Source organism: Sturnus vulgaris, chromosome 8 (genome assembly GCF_052056855.1).
Source record: "Sturnus vulgaris isolate bStuVul1 chromosome 8, bStuVul1.hap1, whole genome shotgun sequence".
In the NCBI taxonomy this organism is placed as follows: Eukaryota; Metazoa; Chordata; class Aves; order Passeriformes; family Sturnidae; genus Sturnus; species Sturnus vulgaris.
Window position 1 is genome coordinate 30,809,364 of NC_142250.1, and position 18,299 is coordinate 30,827,662.

The window sequence follows — 18,299 nt, forward strand, 5'->3', positions numbered from 1 at the left end:
TGATATTATACAATTAGCAGACTGTTCACAAAAGCTTCAGCCTCAGCTTTTTATCATAAAATATAAAGCAGTAACACAAATTCCCTTTCCTCTCTTTGCATGAACTCATCAATTCATTAGCAAACACATACAAAGAGATGTCTAATAGCTAAGAAACGTGTCTGATGCAGGACAATGAAATGATCCATCTCAGCTCTGGTAGGAAGACGATGTACTCCTGGACTAAGAGCAACTTGTGGACCTCCTTAAACTCTCTGGAATTAAACCAGGAAAATCACTTTTCATCTCTGTTTTCCCCACATACTTGATGGACATACTCACTTCATCAAGACTGTAAATTCTTTAAGGCACAGACTCTTTCTCTGTGATGTTTGTGCTTTGTGTTTGACTTTGACATCCTGATCTTGGTTGGACTTTTTTTTCATACAAAGCTCAAATGCATGCTGCTGGATGTTACTGTGTCCCTTACAGGAGTACTGAGGGACTTTGGAAATGTAGGTGAAGTTTAATGGTGTGCTCGGGAAAACACGTTAAACTAAAACTCAAATTCCTATGGACTTCAAGGGTAAAAACTTAAGAATCTGGGGAGGGGTCGATTTGGATCTGATTCCAGACTAACGGGGTCACTTTGGACCTACCTATTTAGAGTGGGTACCAGAAGATGAAATTAAATACTCTTTCTTCATCTATTTGGAAAAGAGACATCACATCATAAATTCCCAATTTCAGTGTTAGGAAAAAGTTTCTGGGGGTTTGACTAATCGTAAAATGAAAATAGGTTACAGTAGAGTTGAAAAAGGCTATGGAAGGAACATTTAGGGGGAAAAAAGGGACATTTTATGGAACTTTTAACGTAAGGATTACTTTTGTACTGCTCCGTTTACAAAGGCAGCAACTTTGTGACTGCTCATCATCCTGTAAGCAGGAGGCAACATCTTGATTTGAAGCTTAAATTTGGAGCATGGAGTTGAGAGGGAAGGTGTGTGTTAATGTCTTTACAAACAATTCGATGGGTGAAGGTAAGGGTGTTAAGGTCTTTGGAATGAGTCTTAATGCGTTTACTAACTTTGGGCAGCAGGTTTGTTGCAGAACCCAGACAGTTTAGCTCCTGAAGCATACAAGGGTCTGTACAAGCCTGAGTTTCGGAACTTTTGGGTAAAACAACAAGTTCGAAGGTGATATGGGTTAGGCGGTTCGGGAAGGCTGTACCTTCCTCAGCCGATGGGGAAAGGAAAAGGGCAACATGCGGCCGGGAGTTTGAGATAAAAGGAGGCTGCGCCCTCCGAATCCTCGAGAGAGAAAACCGCGCCGGCTTGTGCCCCAATGGCCTCTCTTCCTTTATTTGAATAAAGTTGCAGGACTCCTCTGTCTCCTTTATGGACGCTGGCTTTCCACAGTGTGATTTTCCATACAGAGTAAACCCTAGGAAGGGTGAGGTTCCCAGAACAAGCTGTACCATCTCTCCTGCTACCAGCCGGGAGGAGTTCAAGGCAAACCGCCCCTGAACTTTGCAGGACCTGAGGGGAACGAACGGAGGAACCAAGGCAGCAGAGCTGGGAACATCCGAGCCTCAGCCCGCTCTGCCGGGGGTCCGGGCGGAGGGCGGGGGCTGCATTCCCGGGGCCGCTCCGTTCCCGGGGCCGCTCCGTTCCCGGGGCCGCTCCGGCACTCCTGTTTGGGAAGCGTGGGCGGGAGAGGCGCCCTCGGGAGCGCAGGGAAGGGGCGGCCTCGGAGGGCCGGTCCCCCTGCCGGACCCCCCTCCCAGCGAGGGACGGATCCACGCGGGCCGAGGGGCGGGAGGCGGCTCCGAGCGGCGGTGACAATTAGCCTTTAAAAATGGCTGCTTGGAAGCTGTCAGCTGGGACGCGGAGGGGCTGCTAACCCTCCTCTCGCTGCCGCCCGCCTCCCTTCCCCGCAGGGCTAATAACGGAGCGGGGATAAGAGCTCTCCAGCCCTTTCCCCGCCCCGCCGGAGCGCGATGCCGTAGCGGCTCCGGGCCCGGCCGCCCTCACTTCCCAGCTGGCTGCCTGGCGAGAGGACGGCGGCGCCCGCCTCCCCTCCCGCGCTCCTCCTCGGCGCCGCCGCTGCGTGTGTGTGTGTGTGTGTGCCGCGGGCACCGGGATACAAAGGAGAAGGGATATACATGGTCCAGGGTGGCGTGTGCGCGGCCGTGGGGGCATATCTGGCCAGGAGAAAACACAAGGTCAAGAGGCAGCTCTCCTCCTCCATGGAAGAAGACGGGAGCGATGAGCCCTGAGGAGGACGACGAGGAGAAGGGGCGGATGGCTCAGGGCTGCCGCTGCCGGGCTTCCCCTCGGGAGTGACGGGGCGCGGAGGGCTGAAGGGGCCGGAGGAGGCAGCGCTGGGGTCGGGAGGGAGGAGAGGAAGGCGAGGAGGAAGCGGGGGGTTTGAATCTCCCTGGCTGGATTATCTCCCCTCAGGGGAAGCGGCCATCGCCAGCCGCGCCTCGGCCCGCGGCCCCCGCGGCCAAGATGGACCTGGGCAGCGCCGGCCGGAGAGCGGGGGCTGCCCCCGCGGGCCCGGGCGCCTGCAGACCTTTCCCCTCCGCCTGCTGCTGCTGCTTCGCCTCGCTCCTGGATGTGAACAGCTGGCTGCTCTTCTACGGCTTCCTCTACCTGGCCCTGTATGCCCAGGTGTCCCAGTCCAAGTCCTGCGACAAAATCTCCTGCTTCTCGGGTCATTGTGTCAACTCCACCTGCGTCTGCGACCAGGGCTGGGTGGGAGACCAGTGCCAACACTGCCAGGGCAGGTTCAAGTAAGTCTCTGCTTATTGCGATTTTCGTCTTTTTCCTGTCAGTTTCACTTGCCTTTTTTTTTTTTTTTGTTTGTTTGGTTTTTGTTTATTTTGTTTTGCTTGCGTCTGCTATGATTTTGCTCGTGTGTGGTGGGAGTATGTGGCAGAAGTTATGGGTGAAACAGGCTCCTCCAGCTCCTAAGAGCACAGGACTCAGCTCCGGCTGACTTATCGCTGAAAATAGGCTGCTGCACTTCACGGAACTGAGAGACGGGGAGAAATCGGCCTAAAGCTGTGTCGCTGCTGTCCCTTCTGGAAGTGTCATGCAAATGACATGTGCACTTCATGGGGCTGCCCAGGGAGCAGAAATTAGTAGTGGATTTTAATGACTTTTTCCTTCTGAAAAGCGAGAGGTTTAGCTCCTTCCTGTCTTCCTTTCTTTCAATTGTTTGAGCTAAGTGGGCATTGGTCAGTTTCATTCAGGACAACACAAGTGCAGCCGAGTGAAATGTACATCCCTGGTGGCAAGGTTTGCAGGAGAGAGTGGGAAATACAGAACAGTAACATAATTTTTGCAAAGAAACGAGTACTTAGTTAAGGTCTTGTCATTGTTAAAAGTCACTGTGATACCGAGTCATTGATCAGTGAGAAGAAAGCGTACCCTGACACTTGCTTTTCTGTATGGAGTGGGAAAGAAGACTTAATTTATAGGGCTGTCAATTTCTTCCCGCCCCCTTTGGTATCAGTGTAAAGACTGCCTGTGAAGAATACTATTTGCGGTTATTTCTCTATATAATCTTGGACAGGACATCTCATTTCATTCCCTGTAAAACACCCCTTATAAGCAGGAGCTCCATTTATTAAGTACGTTGACATATATAGCTGGAAAATGTTCTAATATCTAACTAATAGCAATACATTGGTGAGACTATTAGAGAAGCCAAGTTATTTCTGTCTTTGGGAAACTACTTTTTATAGGTTAAATACCAATAACTGTCTGTTTTAAAATCGTGTTTAAATTCAGTTTTTCTCTCTTGAGTATTGAAATTGAGCTGTATAATTCACATCTCTTTTAAACGTTTAGTACAAGGTAACTCATTCCTAAATAAACAAAAAGTAAATCCAGTAACTTGTTAGCCTGGGAAGTTAAGGAGTCGTTGAAGTCAGACATGTTGGCTGAAGTGATGTACACAGTGCAGAGAAAGAGCCAAGTCACTGAAATTTGGTGGCTATTGCAGCAGTAAGATTACAATCTAGCTATAAAGCTAATACAAGGCAAATATGATACTTTTTTTTTTTTTTTTTTTTTTTTGCCTGTGAACTTGATAATAAGGTTTTAAAGTTGGCCATTTGTTGCCTGTGTGTATTGGATGTTTGGAGTTTGTCCTGCTGTGGAGCAGTGGGCTAATTTCAGAGCGTGTTGAGAGGGAGGCCAAGGTGACTCTTTGTGTATGTGGATCTGCAGAGCTATTATTTCCGGGCTACAAGGAGATCACTTGTATCCTTTGTCTTGGTGCCACTCATAACAGACCCTAATAATGCCAGGACCAAAGCAAATGGTAATTTCTTCGATTTTAAAGCTTGTTGTGAATGAGTACATTTTCTGAGTTGTTACTGGGCCGTTATCCTGTCCTCACAGGTATTATATTGCTTATCGTTTAAAACATCTAGGTTTCTTTACCTTGGTTGTGTTTGTCAAGTGAGGAAGCGCAGTGGTTACATTTTCCCTTTTGGTAGAAAGTTAATAATCCATCCCCACCTAGAGGAAGTTCTGTCTGAATGTTGGAAAGGCTGTTCTTCTGAGCTGAGTTAACACAGTATTTAATTGAAGTGCTGTTAGGGGTTTTGGTGAAATAGGAATAGATTTCTCATTAACTCCTCGATCTTTTTTCATGCTTTCAGCTTTAGAAATGACAGTGACACTTGCATTATGATTTTTCTCACGGGAGTAAGCTGTTGGAGACCTATTTTTTTTTTACTGAAGATACTTTTCATAGCACTGTCTTTGACAGCTCATCTTTAATCTTTATTCTTGGAAGCAAAGTATTCTCTGCACTGAAAATAAGCATTCTGAGATTTAAAGCTTTTCAAGCCCTGTGAGTAGGGGATGGAGTGAAATATGTTAAACATGTCTTACATTTCTGCAAGCAGCAGCTAGGAGCGGTTGTATTTTGAATCCTGAAAATTCAGGTGGGTGTGGAATGGGTGATGAGCTCCGTGTATTTCCACCTGAAGAACTGGAAAATGAATGTTACTCTGCCTGATGTCTGGGTGACTGAAGACCTTCCCGATCTCTGTGGCAACTGATGGTTTGTCTTTTTGCCGCTAAACATTTGCGTTTTGTTTCCATTTGGCTGCGAAGTATCCTTAGTGCTTCACCCTTAAGTAGCCACGGCAGGACTTTTGCAGTGGTTTGACAAGTTCTGTCGGGTGTACATCACTTCTGCTTCTGTCATTAAGGGTTGTCATGAAGATCGTTCAGAATGGCAAAGACTGAAAAGTGCGTTCGGCTATTAGAGCTGCGTTAACAGCCAGTTCAGAGGTTGTAGACACGATCTGTAGAAATGTTAATAGAACCTTGTGTATTGCTCTAAACATTTACAGCGTTTCCAAGTCACAGCTGTTTGAAGTGCCTGCTGTGTCCCGTTACCCAAGATTTAAATTGAACTTTTAATGACCTAAATTGGACATGTGTAAAACCTGTCACTACAGTATTAGAAAAAACCAAATTTTTAGGGGTAGGCTTAAAATACTTGAAAATAAAAGGTTCTTTGGTTCTTTCCATGTAAGTGAGGTATGGTTGTTTTTACTCTCTGGGAATCAGTGACTTGCATTTGCAAGTATCAGGAACATTGTGGCAAGAGGAGAAATATTCTGCCTGAGGGTGTCTTGAGACCATTAATTCTTTGGTGGGAGATATATAGTATTTTTGGCTTTGTTTTATTTATCTCTAAACTGAGAAACTAACTTAGCAGAGAGATATCAAAAATAATTGATCAATCTTTGTAAGCAGGTGTCAAAATTAATTGACAATACTATGGTAACCTTGCCTTTTCCTTGTAGGAGAGCTACTGAGTAAGTAAACTGCTTTGCAAATGTTGCTCTGCACTGGATGAAAGAAGGCTGGATGTGGAGGGAAAATAGGCCAAGAGACTGTCTAGCACCATTTTGCCATTTTGTTTCTCTTGCTTTCCAAGTTTTGAATATCCTCTTGTTATTGTGAAGCCTGTGGTAAATCATATAAAAATGCAGATGATGCTATTCTTACTGCAGTGCATTCACAATCATGTCAGTCACTTAGAAAGATTTAGGCTTCATGTCTGGCTGGTGGTAAATTATTTTACTCTCTGTCCAGATTGGATATCTGCATGCAGCTCTGACTTTGACTTACTTTCATATTTCAACCTTTCTTTTCCCTTCCATCCCTTCACCTCTACTCTGAAATAATGCAAAACCTTTCTTTTAAACAAAATAAAAAAGGGAAATTTTGTCATAAAAAGAGAGGAGAAAGGAATTTTACCAGGTGAAAGATAGGAAAGCCAATGAGTGAGCAGGTTCTGTTTTTATAGCAGGGAGCTTCAAGCAGCACAATTCCCAAGATATAAACTAAACCACAAGCATTAAAGGACAGTGTACAGTTCTGTTTTGCTAGATTGATTTATTAAAGAAGTGATGCCTTTCTTTCTTCCCCTCTTCTGTGCCTTTAAATTTGTTGGTCAGTGACACTGTTCATGATGATACAAGTTTGGGCAGAAGGGAGAGGGAAGGGCTGCCTAAATCAGTTATGTTATGAGACTCCAGGGAATTCAGGGACACAAACATTATGAATGGCCCAACTGCAGTGAAAACTGCTGTCACAGCTCCTATGTAGTTAGATGTCAAAGTCAATAGTCTTGAGATGCAGCAGTGCAGGAAAACAGGTTCCATTAGTTTTGCTACTCATAGAATGATTTCTTAGAAGAAAAAAATCCTCAAGGTTGGAGCAAACAGTTTCCCTTTCTCTAGCTCTGCTTTGCACTCGTTTGTGGAAGAACATTCAAGAAAACTTTGTGCATGGAATTTATCTTCCTCTAAAGTTTTTGAGTACCTGAATGACTAGAAATACCCACTGTAATATGCTGCCTTTGAAAAATTAGGTTGTGTCTTCAGATGTTTATGATTATTTATTTGATAGCCATGAACGTGATGTGTAATGAAGCAGAACAGGACAGGTTCTTAAAGGACCTACACTTCAGTTAATCTGCTTTACCTAGTCCTAGATTAGCAGTTGTTATGGAGGGAGTAAGAGCAAATGAATCTGTTTGATTATTAAACCTTGCCTCCAGATGTTCTTATTGTACTTCTAAATTACCTCCTGCATGCTCTCCTTAATTTCTAGACCTCCTATAAAAGACTCTGCATTCTTCAAGGACAAAACAGTTTCCAAGTACAAGTGCATTCACAACTCAAATGTTTGAAGGATATCAAATTTTGTTATTCTAGGCAAAATCCTTATGTCTATCTAAAACTCTGAATTCTGCTGTCTGCAGAATGACTCATGCAAGGAGTGTGTCCTTAAATTGCAGATTGTAAATGAATGATAATGTTGTGTAAGAAGAGATCTTAAGGAAACAAGTTAGTTTTAGCTGCAGCCAGTTGAAGTTCAGAGTGCTGTGAAAGGGGATGACTTTATCCTTCACGCCTCTCTTTGATTGCATCTTGCTGATTCTTATGTAAGCATTAATATTCCTGCTGAGAGTTGAAAAGTATCAACAGGAACAGATCTCTCCACCTCCCAGCCAGTTTTTTTTAAGCTAGCTCAGTTTCCTCAAGTTACTTCACTTGCATAAGGCTCCTGCTGATCTAAAGGAGTTGGCAGCATCAGCAGGTGTGGATAGAGGCAAAAAATTGTTACTTTAGAATTGGTCCAGACTTAGTTTTCCAGAACTTTAATGTAAAACAACTTTACCATTGAAGTGCAGCTTCTGTTTTACAGGGTGAAATTCCCTGAGTCATGCTATAAGTAGCAAAACTGTCATTGTCTTCAGAGTGGCCTGTATCTAATCCAAGAAATAATTACTCTTATTGACATCAGTGCAATTGAGTGTGAGATTTTGCACCTGCAAATTGCCTTTTTACAACTCAGCATGTGAATGGTAATAAAATTAAACTTCTGGAAAAGCATCGGTGATTATCATTTTAGTCTTATTAAATGTGGTCTTTATTTAAGTTATTTTAGTTATAGTGCTCTGAAAAACTATTTTAATGTGCTTATTCTCTGTCTGTATTAAAATTTTAAAATACAATTATAGCTTATAATATAAAGATACTTTGAATTTCTAAAGAACAAGTTTTTTTGTAAATCTTGTTTTCAATATAGAAACATGAGCCATAAAATCATATTAAATGCCTCCTAAGCTAAGCAATCTGCACTTGAAAGTGCTTTTTGAAAGCAGTCTTTTTGCAAACTTAAAACATTAATTTTATTGTAATGTATTTTTCTGCCTGCTTATTACTAGCTACATGAAATCTTTTAGGCTGGAAAAGACCCTTAAAATCACAGAGTCCAGCCACTGTCCTAACACTACCAATTTAATCAGTAACCATTTCAGTGGTTTTTAAGGGTTTTATAGAGAAGACCTGAAATGAACTCTGATTATTTATTATTTATTTATTATTTATTATTTACTCTTGCCTTTTGCAGGCTGTAGGGTAACTCTGAATTCATTCCTGTATGAGTTGCACATGTGTTTTAAAAAGCATCTGTAAGTGTCTGATAACACCTCCACTGACTCCAAGCCCCTAATAGACTTTCAAACTCCTTTCATTGGTTAGTTATCCTCACTGGGTTCTACAAACGAGAAAAACAAATTCGGGAATTGCTAATACACAGATCTAATCTACCTTATTTTTTATCTCTTTAAGTACCCTGTTTTCTCATGTTTAGAACCAGGTCTTCATTGTAAAACTTTTAGTAGGAGAGGTCTCTGTGTAGGTGGAGATGTGGTCACCTTTTCCTCACTGAGAATGGAAAGTTCCTTGAGTTGTCTCAACATAAACTTTTCTCTCCTTGATTGCTCTCTTGCTTTACAGCCTCCCCTATTTTATCAGTGTTCTTGAGCTGTGGGTGCCAGAACTAGATGATTTTGGTAATGCTGGTGGAATGTAAATGCAGAGTAGCTTCTCCCCTGCTGCCTGGGGTCTTGCTGTGGAGCTGCAGCCAATGCTTCTCAGCTTAGCACTCTGCTGGCAGCTCAGACCCTGATTTTCTACCTCCAAATCCTCTTGGAGTTGCTGCATCCTCAGTACTGAGGCCCTGCTTTTCTCAAACCAGTCTGTGAACTGAACACATCCTCCCCTGGTTGGAGTGATAGGTCATTGTGGGGCTGCAAACACGTTTGGGTTTGGGATGGAGCTATTCCCTTTTAGAAACACCCCTCTTCCCCCAAAGCAGGAAATCGTTAAAAATGTACAGTGTCCTTTCCTCTGTGTAAATCTGAGACTGTCCATAGGAGTGAATCTGAATGCAGGCTTGGCAAGGGGCTCGTGGATTCTGGAGCCTGGTTTGTTTGCAGGGCTCGTGGATTCTGGAGCCTGGTTTGTTTGCAGGGCTCGTGGATTCTGGAGCCTGGTTTGTTTGCAGGCTAAGCAGTTTGATACTTGGGCAGAGAAGTGTGGGAACAGATGGTTGATGATCCTGCCAGCCCTTCAGACAGCATTAAAGGCAGGTTGCCATTGCTATGGGTGTGTAAAAAGCTCAGTTATATGAATGCATGCTTAAGTCTATCCATAAATGATACATAAATAGCTGTGCAGGTTATAGCATTTAATACTTAGTATGTTTTAAATTTAATTTGGCAAATAAATAGCCTCTCACTGTGTTTCTCTTAGTTCCTTTAATCAAGGGGAAGGCATGATGATCATATTTTGGAAGGCATTACCATGGTTCATATCATCTTTTTAAAATGAGTATGAGTAGTTTTTGAGAACTCAGTCTATCACACTGCACTAGAAATTGATTTAATTATATCGAAATGTAGGCAGAAAAGGTAGGAGGTAAATACGAGATATTACAGGATTACCCTTGGGATATTCCTATATATCCTAACAAATGCTGGTGAAAAAAGGCCTTATTTTGAAACATTACTACATAGACAACAAAAATACATTGGAAAACTCCTGAGGTACTGAAGAGTAATTATCTGTCATTGTCTATGAAATTTGTTTTTAACTGTATAGTCTAGGCTTGGAAAACATGCTACAAGGTTCAAGTAAGGAGAAATAAGTAATGATGATGATACCTGAAAACATGGGCACTCCAGTGAATTGCAGCTGCTAACAGTAGTTAAAAGAAAACCAGTAAACTGTAAGCAAAGGTGTTTTAATGTGAGGTGAGTGAGCAGTGGGAATTTTGAAACCAGTTTTGTAGGTTGTCCTCTAAATATTAAAAACCTAATGAGTGGACAAAGCATTGCATTGATTTCAGAGCTCCATGAGGGCCAAGACCTTATTGAGAATTGGTGGAACTAAGCTCAACAGTTTGGTACTTAGTGTTCATTCCCAAGATGCAAGACCTGCATTTGACTTTGAAGTTTGCTCCAGAGAGGAAAAACTTCAATTTTTTAGATCTCTAAAAATAATTTAGCCACCAGCTATAGAATATTCCAGGGTAGACATCTTAAACTCTGTTAATACAAGAACATTAAAATAAATTAATTCCATGACACAATATCTTCCAAAATTTAAAGCTTATATTACTCATCTATAAAAAATGCATTCTAGGATCTGTTTGAATCAGTATTTTTATGTTTCTTAGCTAAGGATGAAAATGGGTGCTTCCATCTCTGATGGCAAAATATCTACTCTGTTCATGCTAGTGGTATTTAAAAACAAGCTTGCTGTAGAATATTTCAAAATTTTAAGCAGCATATATCTGATAACCTTGAATTGGGCAGGGAGTTTTGAATCCAGGGTATTCTAGGATTACCTGGCAACAGAACAAGTATTGAATTACTTAAAGATTGGATGCAGACACATAAAATGATCACACTCAATGTCTACATTTTCTTATGGATTTCTTCCATAATTTATGTGCCTCAGTGTTTCATCTGTAAAAAGGAAATAACACTTCCTGTAAGTTTAAAGACTTGAGGTGATCCATGAGGCACAGCTAATAAACTAGATAAAATTTTAGAGATTGCATTTGTTCCTAGAATGTGATAAATATTAGGGCATGAAGTACTGTTGTCCAAACTATGCTGTGTATCTCAAAGAGATGGGTAAAATCACCTCCTCATTAGATCAGATAAAGCAAATCCTTGCAGTCTGTGTTATTGCAGAATAATAGTCTCATATTATAGACTCACTGGAAAAAATTGTACATTGGCTGTCAGTGATAAGATTTGGTTTCAGAAGTAAGACCCCAAAGACCTAACCCCCAGCCCGGGGTTAAATATTACAAACAAAATACTGCAAAATGTGCAGTACTTAATGGGTATTTTGAAGAGTTACTGTATCACTTGTAGGAATACAGTGTTCTAGATTAGTCATTGCATTCCTCTGCCAGTAGCAAAGATTCAAACATTCCTAATTAGTAGGTTGATGGCATTGATGTTATTACAGAATTGTGAATCTGAATTATGCCTTTAAATGTAGATTTTTATTATAGGCATGCACTTTTATGCATAGATTTTTGTTTGTTCCCATGTGTTTGAGTTTTCAGCCACTTCTCTGTTATCTTGTTGGTAACTTGCCTTCTGTGAAAAAATGGTTCATGTGGAATATGTCCTGTAACTGCTGGGATTCAGGAACTGGGACTGTAGAACAAACAGCAGTGTCACAAAAGGACCAGATTTTAGCTCTGTCTGTTACCAGTTGTGGCAGTATGATATGAGCAGCTGTGATTTTGGTCAAAGCCTGGGAGCAGAGCTGGAGTTAGTAATGTCTTTAAATATTCTGGTGAGCTTGGCAGAAACTTTGTTCAAGGTGTAAGCAAACCATGGGACAAGAAGACAAATGGGCTTCATTGATTGCCACCCACAATCCTAGGACAAAGATAAATTACTCAGAAAAATCTTTCTTTTCATGCTGCAGTTTAAAATACTTTCCTTCTTATAATGGATAGAAGTGACTAAAATATGGTGAGCTTAATTTTCTTGTTAATTAATCTGAGCTTTCAAAACTCAGGAAGACTTGGATACATTCTGATTTATATAAAGGAATATTTTGATAATTTCAGCTTTATTAGTAAAACTGAAATGCTGATGAATCCAACTGTAGGATAATTTGCACCCTTAATTGCTTAATTGTTCCTTTTTTTTTTAATCTATAGAGTAAGAGTGTGTGTATATAAAGGTATGTGTTTCTCAGAAATAAAACCCAAACACACAGAGCTCACAGTCACGTTTGTGTGCAAGCCCAGTTGATGAGGATGCTTTGGGGGACTCCAGTTAATCAAATATTGGTGTGATACATTCGGGGTGTCCCAAAGCAGGCCTGGGGAGAGGGAAATGAGCTGTCAGTGTTTCATGGGAAGCATCTCAGAGCTGCTCTAATGAAGCTGGGTGTGGTTGTGCTTCTCCCATTATCGGCAGATCTGTTTTGTTTGTGTCATGAGTCTTCTCCAATGGGTAACTGAAACCAAAACGTTGGACAGGAGCTGGAAGATAATCCTGAAAAATGAGAAATTCTGAACAAACAAACGGCTGATTCTGAAAACACACGGATTTGCACTTGTGTGCACAGCTGTGCTATCATATTAAGACAATTTTGTTAGAAAATATTTTGGCAGATGTTTTCTAAAACCTAATGCTGATATAAGTATTAAAATCAGAATATGTGTATTTAAAATCCACACCCTGTTCCCCCTCACCACCCTGGTGGTTTTAGTACTGTAGCACTTTGTAGGAGCAAGCATCTATTTTAAACTAAAAATGGCACAATTTTTCTGGAGTTTTTAACTTCTAAAGTGCTTGTACTATTTTAGCTTTCACAGGGCAATCTGTATTCAAGGAAGGACTTAGCTCCACTCATATGTATCATACTCTACCTGGATATCTCATTTAAGCTCTGGGTAGCTGCTTGTCACAATGGCCTTGGGAAACAGACACTTATTTTTTTGAGCTGTTTTACATGTAGGAAACCTGAAGTTGTGTGCTTGTCTAAGGTAAAATAACAAACAAATGGCTGAATTGATATGGAAGCTTGGGTATAAATAAAATTTTCTGTAAGTCTGTTCTCATTTTGGGAAGACTGAACTGTCTTATATTTGTGCAGGTTATTTGCCTGCAAATATACTATACAATTTAGTTTGAAGTTCTATGTGTTCTCAGAGACTTCTACTGTGTAGCATAATTGGATGTGAGAGAATATGAAGTTTCTTATTTATATATATGATATATACATATTATTCATAACTGAGGAGTTTTCTGCTGGTATTTGACACTGACTGTTTCAAGCACATACTGGATGTCATTCAGTAAGTATATAGGGGACCTCTGTTAATGCAGGTAGAAATGCCCAATATAGGTTAGAGATTGATGGATACTTAGAGAATTATCTTGAAAAGGTGGACCCCACACATGAAAGATGGGATGAGTTTGTAGCTGATCCCTGGTTTGTGTTTTTTTTTAAGAGGGCGGAGGCAGGGGACAAGCAAACCACAGCTTATTATATTAACTTGACAAAAGGTGTTCATAAACAGTGACATTGGATTATCTTATTTTGAATTTTATATACATCCTTGAAGTGTACTTATGTATTTGGGTTTTGTAGGCATTCAGAAATCTGTTCTCTAACAAAATTCTGAAGTGACAGACAGCTGAATGTATGCAGAATATTACTTTAAAAGTTAGATTAGGGTTTTCCAATTTAAATTGGCTGCATTTGTAAGTAGAAATTGGACTGAAAAGCAGAGCCAGTCCATGTTAGCTTCTCTTAGAATGATGAAAGCTTGCAATACTACACTGAAATGGAATTTGAGAACATTTCCCTCTGACTTTTTCCTTTGAGTTGTTGTGAGAGTTTTGAGGTCATGCTCAATAAAGATCTTAAGATCTTAAAGCCCTACCTGTTATAAATATAACCCCCTGTGGTTGATCAGTGCTTTTTCACACATTACCTGTAGCTCTTCAGTCACTATTTTTTAGTGATAAATGTGTTTTACTGATAAATGTGTCCTTTTATTTTCATCTGCTAATGAAAGCAGATGAAGGACACACTTAATCTTAGTTCTCACTTTTAAGTACAACATTTGAACTTTAGTCTGGTGTTCTGTGACGATCCAGCTCAGAATTCTAGTTTATATTGTAACTTCCCAATCTACAACTTTCCTTTTTTTGTCTTTATGTAGTGGGTGTGTATATAAATTATTGTGCTTCAAGGCTGGGAAAATGACAAAAATAAATATGCTAATTCTGATGAGTATGAGCATAGTCACACATGATCTTTAGTGGAAGAAGTATTATTTTCTGTTCTCATAATTATGCCATTGCAGGCCTAGACTTAGGTGTATCATATCTCTTCTTCTGGGGCTACTTGAAGGCATGCTTTTTAAAACAAAACTACATTATTTGATAAAGGAAATTTTCAGGCATCCTGTGTTTAGAAATCTGCAGTTTTTAAAGTAGTAGCAACTTTTGGGGTTTTAATCTCTGTTAAGACCTTTCTTCCTTTTTAATTTGTTTTTAATAGACCAGAAGTACTGAGGAGGCTGGCTGAATTGATGTTGCACTATAAGATAGCATATTATGCAAACTCAGGAAGTATATGTATTCTGGTCATGTAGTTTAAATGATAGGATGCCTCTGTTCTGTGTGTTTCTGCTTTTAAGAATTACTTTGATCACTCTTGTAGAGCTCTCTGGTCTTTGCACGTTACATTCTTCTTTGTGGGATGTACTTGCTTTATAGTTGAGGTTCTTCTAGTCTAAAAGATCTTGTCATTGCTTCCACAGGAAAGTGGCAAATGCTGTGAAAAATCTGTATGGAAATGCCTGGGAGCCTGTGAACCATGGCTCTGAAGGGAATTATGACCTGAGGTTTAGCAGGTTTGTGTGTGGGGCTGCTGCAGTGCAGGAAAAGCTGCATTTTCTGGTCAACACACACAGGCATGACATGGTTCTTTTAGTGCACTTGCTCCACAGCATAAGATGGTGATATAGTTGAGGGCATCTCTCTACTTGATTTCAGTGGTAACTTGGGTTACAGATTACATAAATGTGACCTTCTTCCTGCCATGGACCTTAAAGGTCATCTTGTTCCAACCCCTCTGCCGTGGGAAGAGATACTTCCCACTAGACCAGGTTACTCAGCCCCATCCAGCCTGGTCTTTAACACAGCGATGGGGAGTCCACAACTTCTCTTGGCAACAATTGTCTGGGCTTAAAACTATCAGAAGGATTTTGATTTTCCCTCATGTTGAATTGTACTTAGTCTCAATTTGCCTATGTAGTTGTTCAGGACTTTGTGTGTACGTGTGATTTTTGACTCTTCAGTTATTCACTGGAGCAGCAAAGAAAGTGGCATAGCAGTGTGCATGTGCATGATGTCTGCAGATGAGAAATACTGTGTATTTGCTCATCTAATTAATCATGTTGAGGTTTTGGGAGGGGAAAATAGACTTCTTCAGAAAGTAATTTTCAGGAGCTGTGTGGATAATGAGCTGGGTTCAGAGGTTCCTTGTACTTGCTGAAGTATTTGCTTGAGGCAGGATTTGCAAGAAACACTCTCTAAGGAGGTCACTGTGCAAAGTGAGGAGTGTTGTAGAAACAGGTGAAATTTGAGGATATCCACAAAATAAGATTTGGGGCTTGTAATTGATTCAGAATGGGAAACATCTCTTGGTTTTGTAGAGAGGTTTAACTTTTATGAAGGCATGCACCAGCATGGACTAAGCAGTAGTTATAGGATAAAATATTAATATAAATATTTTATTAGTTTTTAAATTATTAATAAGATAGTTAATAATATATAAAGAACTAAAATGACATTAAATTTATATTTTCTTCATGAAATTAATATTTATGGTATAAGAAGGAATAATGAGGCTATTCATAATTTTGCACTTGAAAGTAGACTGCAGGCCTACCTTTCAATTGCTATAATCTTAAATTATTGTATTTAATCTGTTTATGATTTGTTTTTTAATATGAAGGCAAACTTCAGGTAGCTTATAGAATGAAATGGATAAGCAGACTCTTAAAAATCATGTGTATATGACAAAAGGGCATCCCTCATGTATAGGTGGTGAAATGTTAGTTATCATGCAGGTTTTTTTAATATATCAAGGTGTATGGGTGTACATATATCTTCCCTTATGTTTTAGAGTATTGAGTTATTTTATCTATTTTGTTTTAATTTTCTTTTAAAATTACAGCAAATAATTAAAAAAAATTCCCAGTGAAAGGATGCCAGGGAAGAATGATGTTGATAATCAGTGTTTATGATATTTTGTGCCATATGCTTTTGGAGTTTGTGTGGCTGGGTACAATCAATCCATGTAGAGAGGTTTTAAAATGATATAAATAAGTTGATGAAATAATCTTTTCACCTAATGAACTGTTGGGGACAGTATTTTTTTCCTGGTACTTTTAGAATCAAGCTGTTAAGGTGTTGTCTCATGCTAAGAATGTCTTTATATTACAAACAGTTCTACTCTGAATAATTTTAATTATGTTAGTATGGCACTCAGTAATTATTTTCCCTTCTATCTGCTTTTAGTTAGGGTTGTGGTTTCAAACTTTCCCTTGGACATCTATAATTCAAACAATGTTCTCCTTAAACATATTTTATCCATGTGAAGAAAGGGAAATGCTAGCTTTTGTTCAAGTAGAATTCCCTATCCTCTCTTAAAATATTTTTAGCTTATCCTTGTCAGAGGATTCTTGAGAAAAATAAGAAGAGATGCTATTATGAAATCTCTGGGAGCCTTACTGTGTTCAGATGCAGACGAGAAATTAAAATCTTACTGTGGAATGGGCACTTTAAAAGCAAAACAATAACTGGACTGCAGTGTGTGAGTATTATTTTGGAGTAGTTGGGTTTTGAATTTATGCTAAGGAACACAGAGAAGAATGTTCAGGATTGTTTTTTTTGTGGTGTAGAGCTATATGCTGAGAGGTAGGAGGAAAAAATTGGGTAAGTGTGGGGGCTTTTTTGTACTAGTAAAAAAATCTGGGTATTTGATTCTGTAGCTATTTAAGCCTGTTTCCATTGCTTCATCAAACTAATGCAGCATCTTATTAATTCACTTTTTCTTTTCAATAAGAAACCAGTGTCTGCATTACTCAGTAGTGATGTATTTGTCAGGAATGTCTGAAGTTATTGGTGTCATGGGAGATCTTTATTTCTCAGCTAATATTTTCTGTTATTGGTACTAGACATACTTCTTGTTGTAGGAATTGAGCAACAGTCTTTTGTAAGTATTCAAAAATGTTATCAAAGAGTATTTTTTTAATTTAAGACCATGTCTGAAGCAGATTTGTTGCTTGTGTTTGGACTGAATTTGCATGATTGTATGAGTAGAAAGGCCTTTTGTATTCGGTAATTTGGCAAATACATCTGACCAGCAAGTATCAGCAGTTAAAGCATGAAATCAGGAAGCTTTTAATTAAAAGTAGAGAGGCATTTCTGATTGGAACGTGTGGTCACTGAACATCTTCCAAGGATGTCAAGTTTGTCTGTGCTGTGGTGAAAAACAAAGCGATGACAAATCAAACAAAACCCAAACAGGTGAAAATGTGATGTTTGTGAAGCCCAACAGATTTGTTCAGCTTTCACTTTTCATATATAAATTTACACTTTGAATTCTGTTATCTGTGATGTTGAACTGACATCTTTAGCACAAGGAGCCACCCAAGGGTTCTTGTTGGAAGAACTCCATTGGGAGGAGTTCTCTGTCCAGCTCAGAGGTTGAGGAAAGGTCTTCCCAAGAGTCTGTGACTACACCAGCCAGCCTTTCAGAGTGATGGACTTTCCCCATCTGTGCCTCAGAAGAAGCTGTAGTTTATTTTATTCGGGACCAAAAGCCTCAGGCAGGGTTTTCGTGTGCTGGTTGTGTTTTGTTGCCATACACAACTGTGTTATCCTTTAAGCTCTGCACAGACCACGTTGCAATGGCTAACACTCACTTGTGAGTCTGCATTAAATTTTGTTGCAAAATAATAATCATCACATTGATTTTTTTTTTTTTTTTTTTAAGCTTTGGAGTGAGTTTCTGGTGAATGTTTCTATTTAAAAGCTGCCCTATGATAGGGAGTTTGAGAATTTAATTTCTATGAAAAATGCTCTAGAGGTTTTCTTACTGCCTTTGCAATAAATTACATGCTCTCTTTTCCTATATCTTTTACTGCTCTATAAATCAGCAGAGAGGTTATGAATTTGTTTCATATTGCTGTGTTGCACATTTGTTGATGAAACAGCTTATTAGATCATAAATAGATGTAATTGCATAATCTAATGGGAAAGGGAAGGTGGATTGAAGAGGGGGAGGAAACATAAATAGCACTGGAAATTAACAGAGAGAAGACAAAGTTTTGTTATTAAGCTGTAAAAGCAATTGAGAGCTT

At 39.8% G+C, this 18,299-nt stretch overlaps 1 protein-coding gene across 3 annotated transcripts in view; it reads left to right on the forward strand.

The window, feature by feature from the left end:
• The first annotated feature begins 2,477 nt into the window (after positions 1 to 2,477).
• Positions 2,478 to 18,299, forward strand: part of ATRNL1 (attractin like 1) — a 433,903-nt gene continuing 418,081 nt past the window's right edge. For all 3 annotated transcript variants that reach the window (XM_014872547.2, XM_088169374.1, XM_088169375.1), the window contains exon 1: positions 2,478 to 2,776. In XM_014872547.2, the coding sequence (XP_014728033.2) occupies positions 2,493 to 2,776 (284 nt within the window). In that variant the 5' untranslated portion in view covers positions 2,478 to 2,492. The remainder of the gene's footprint in view (positions 2,777 to 18,299) is intronic.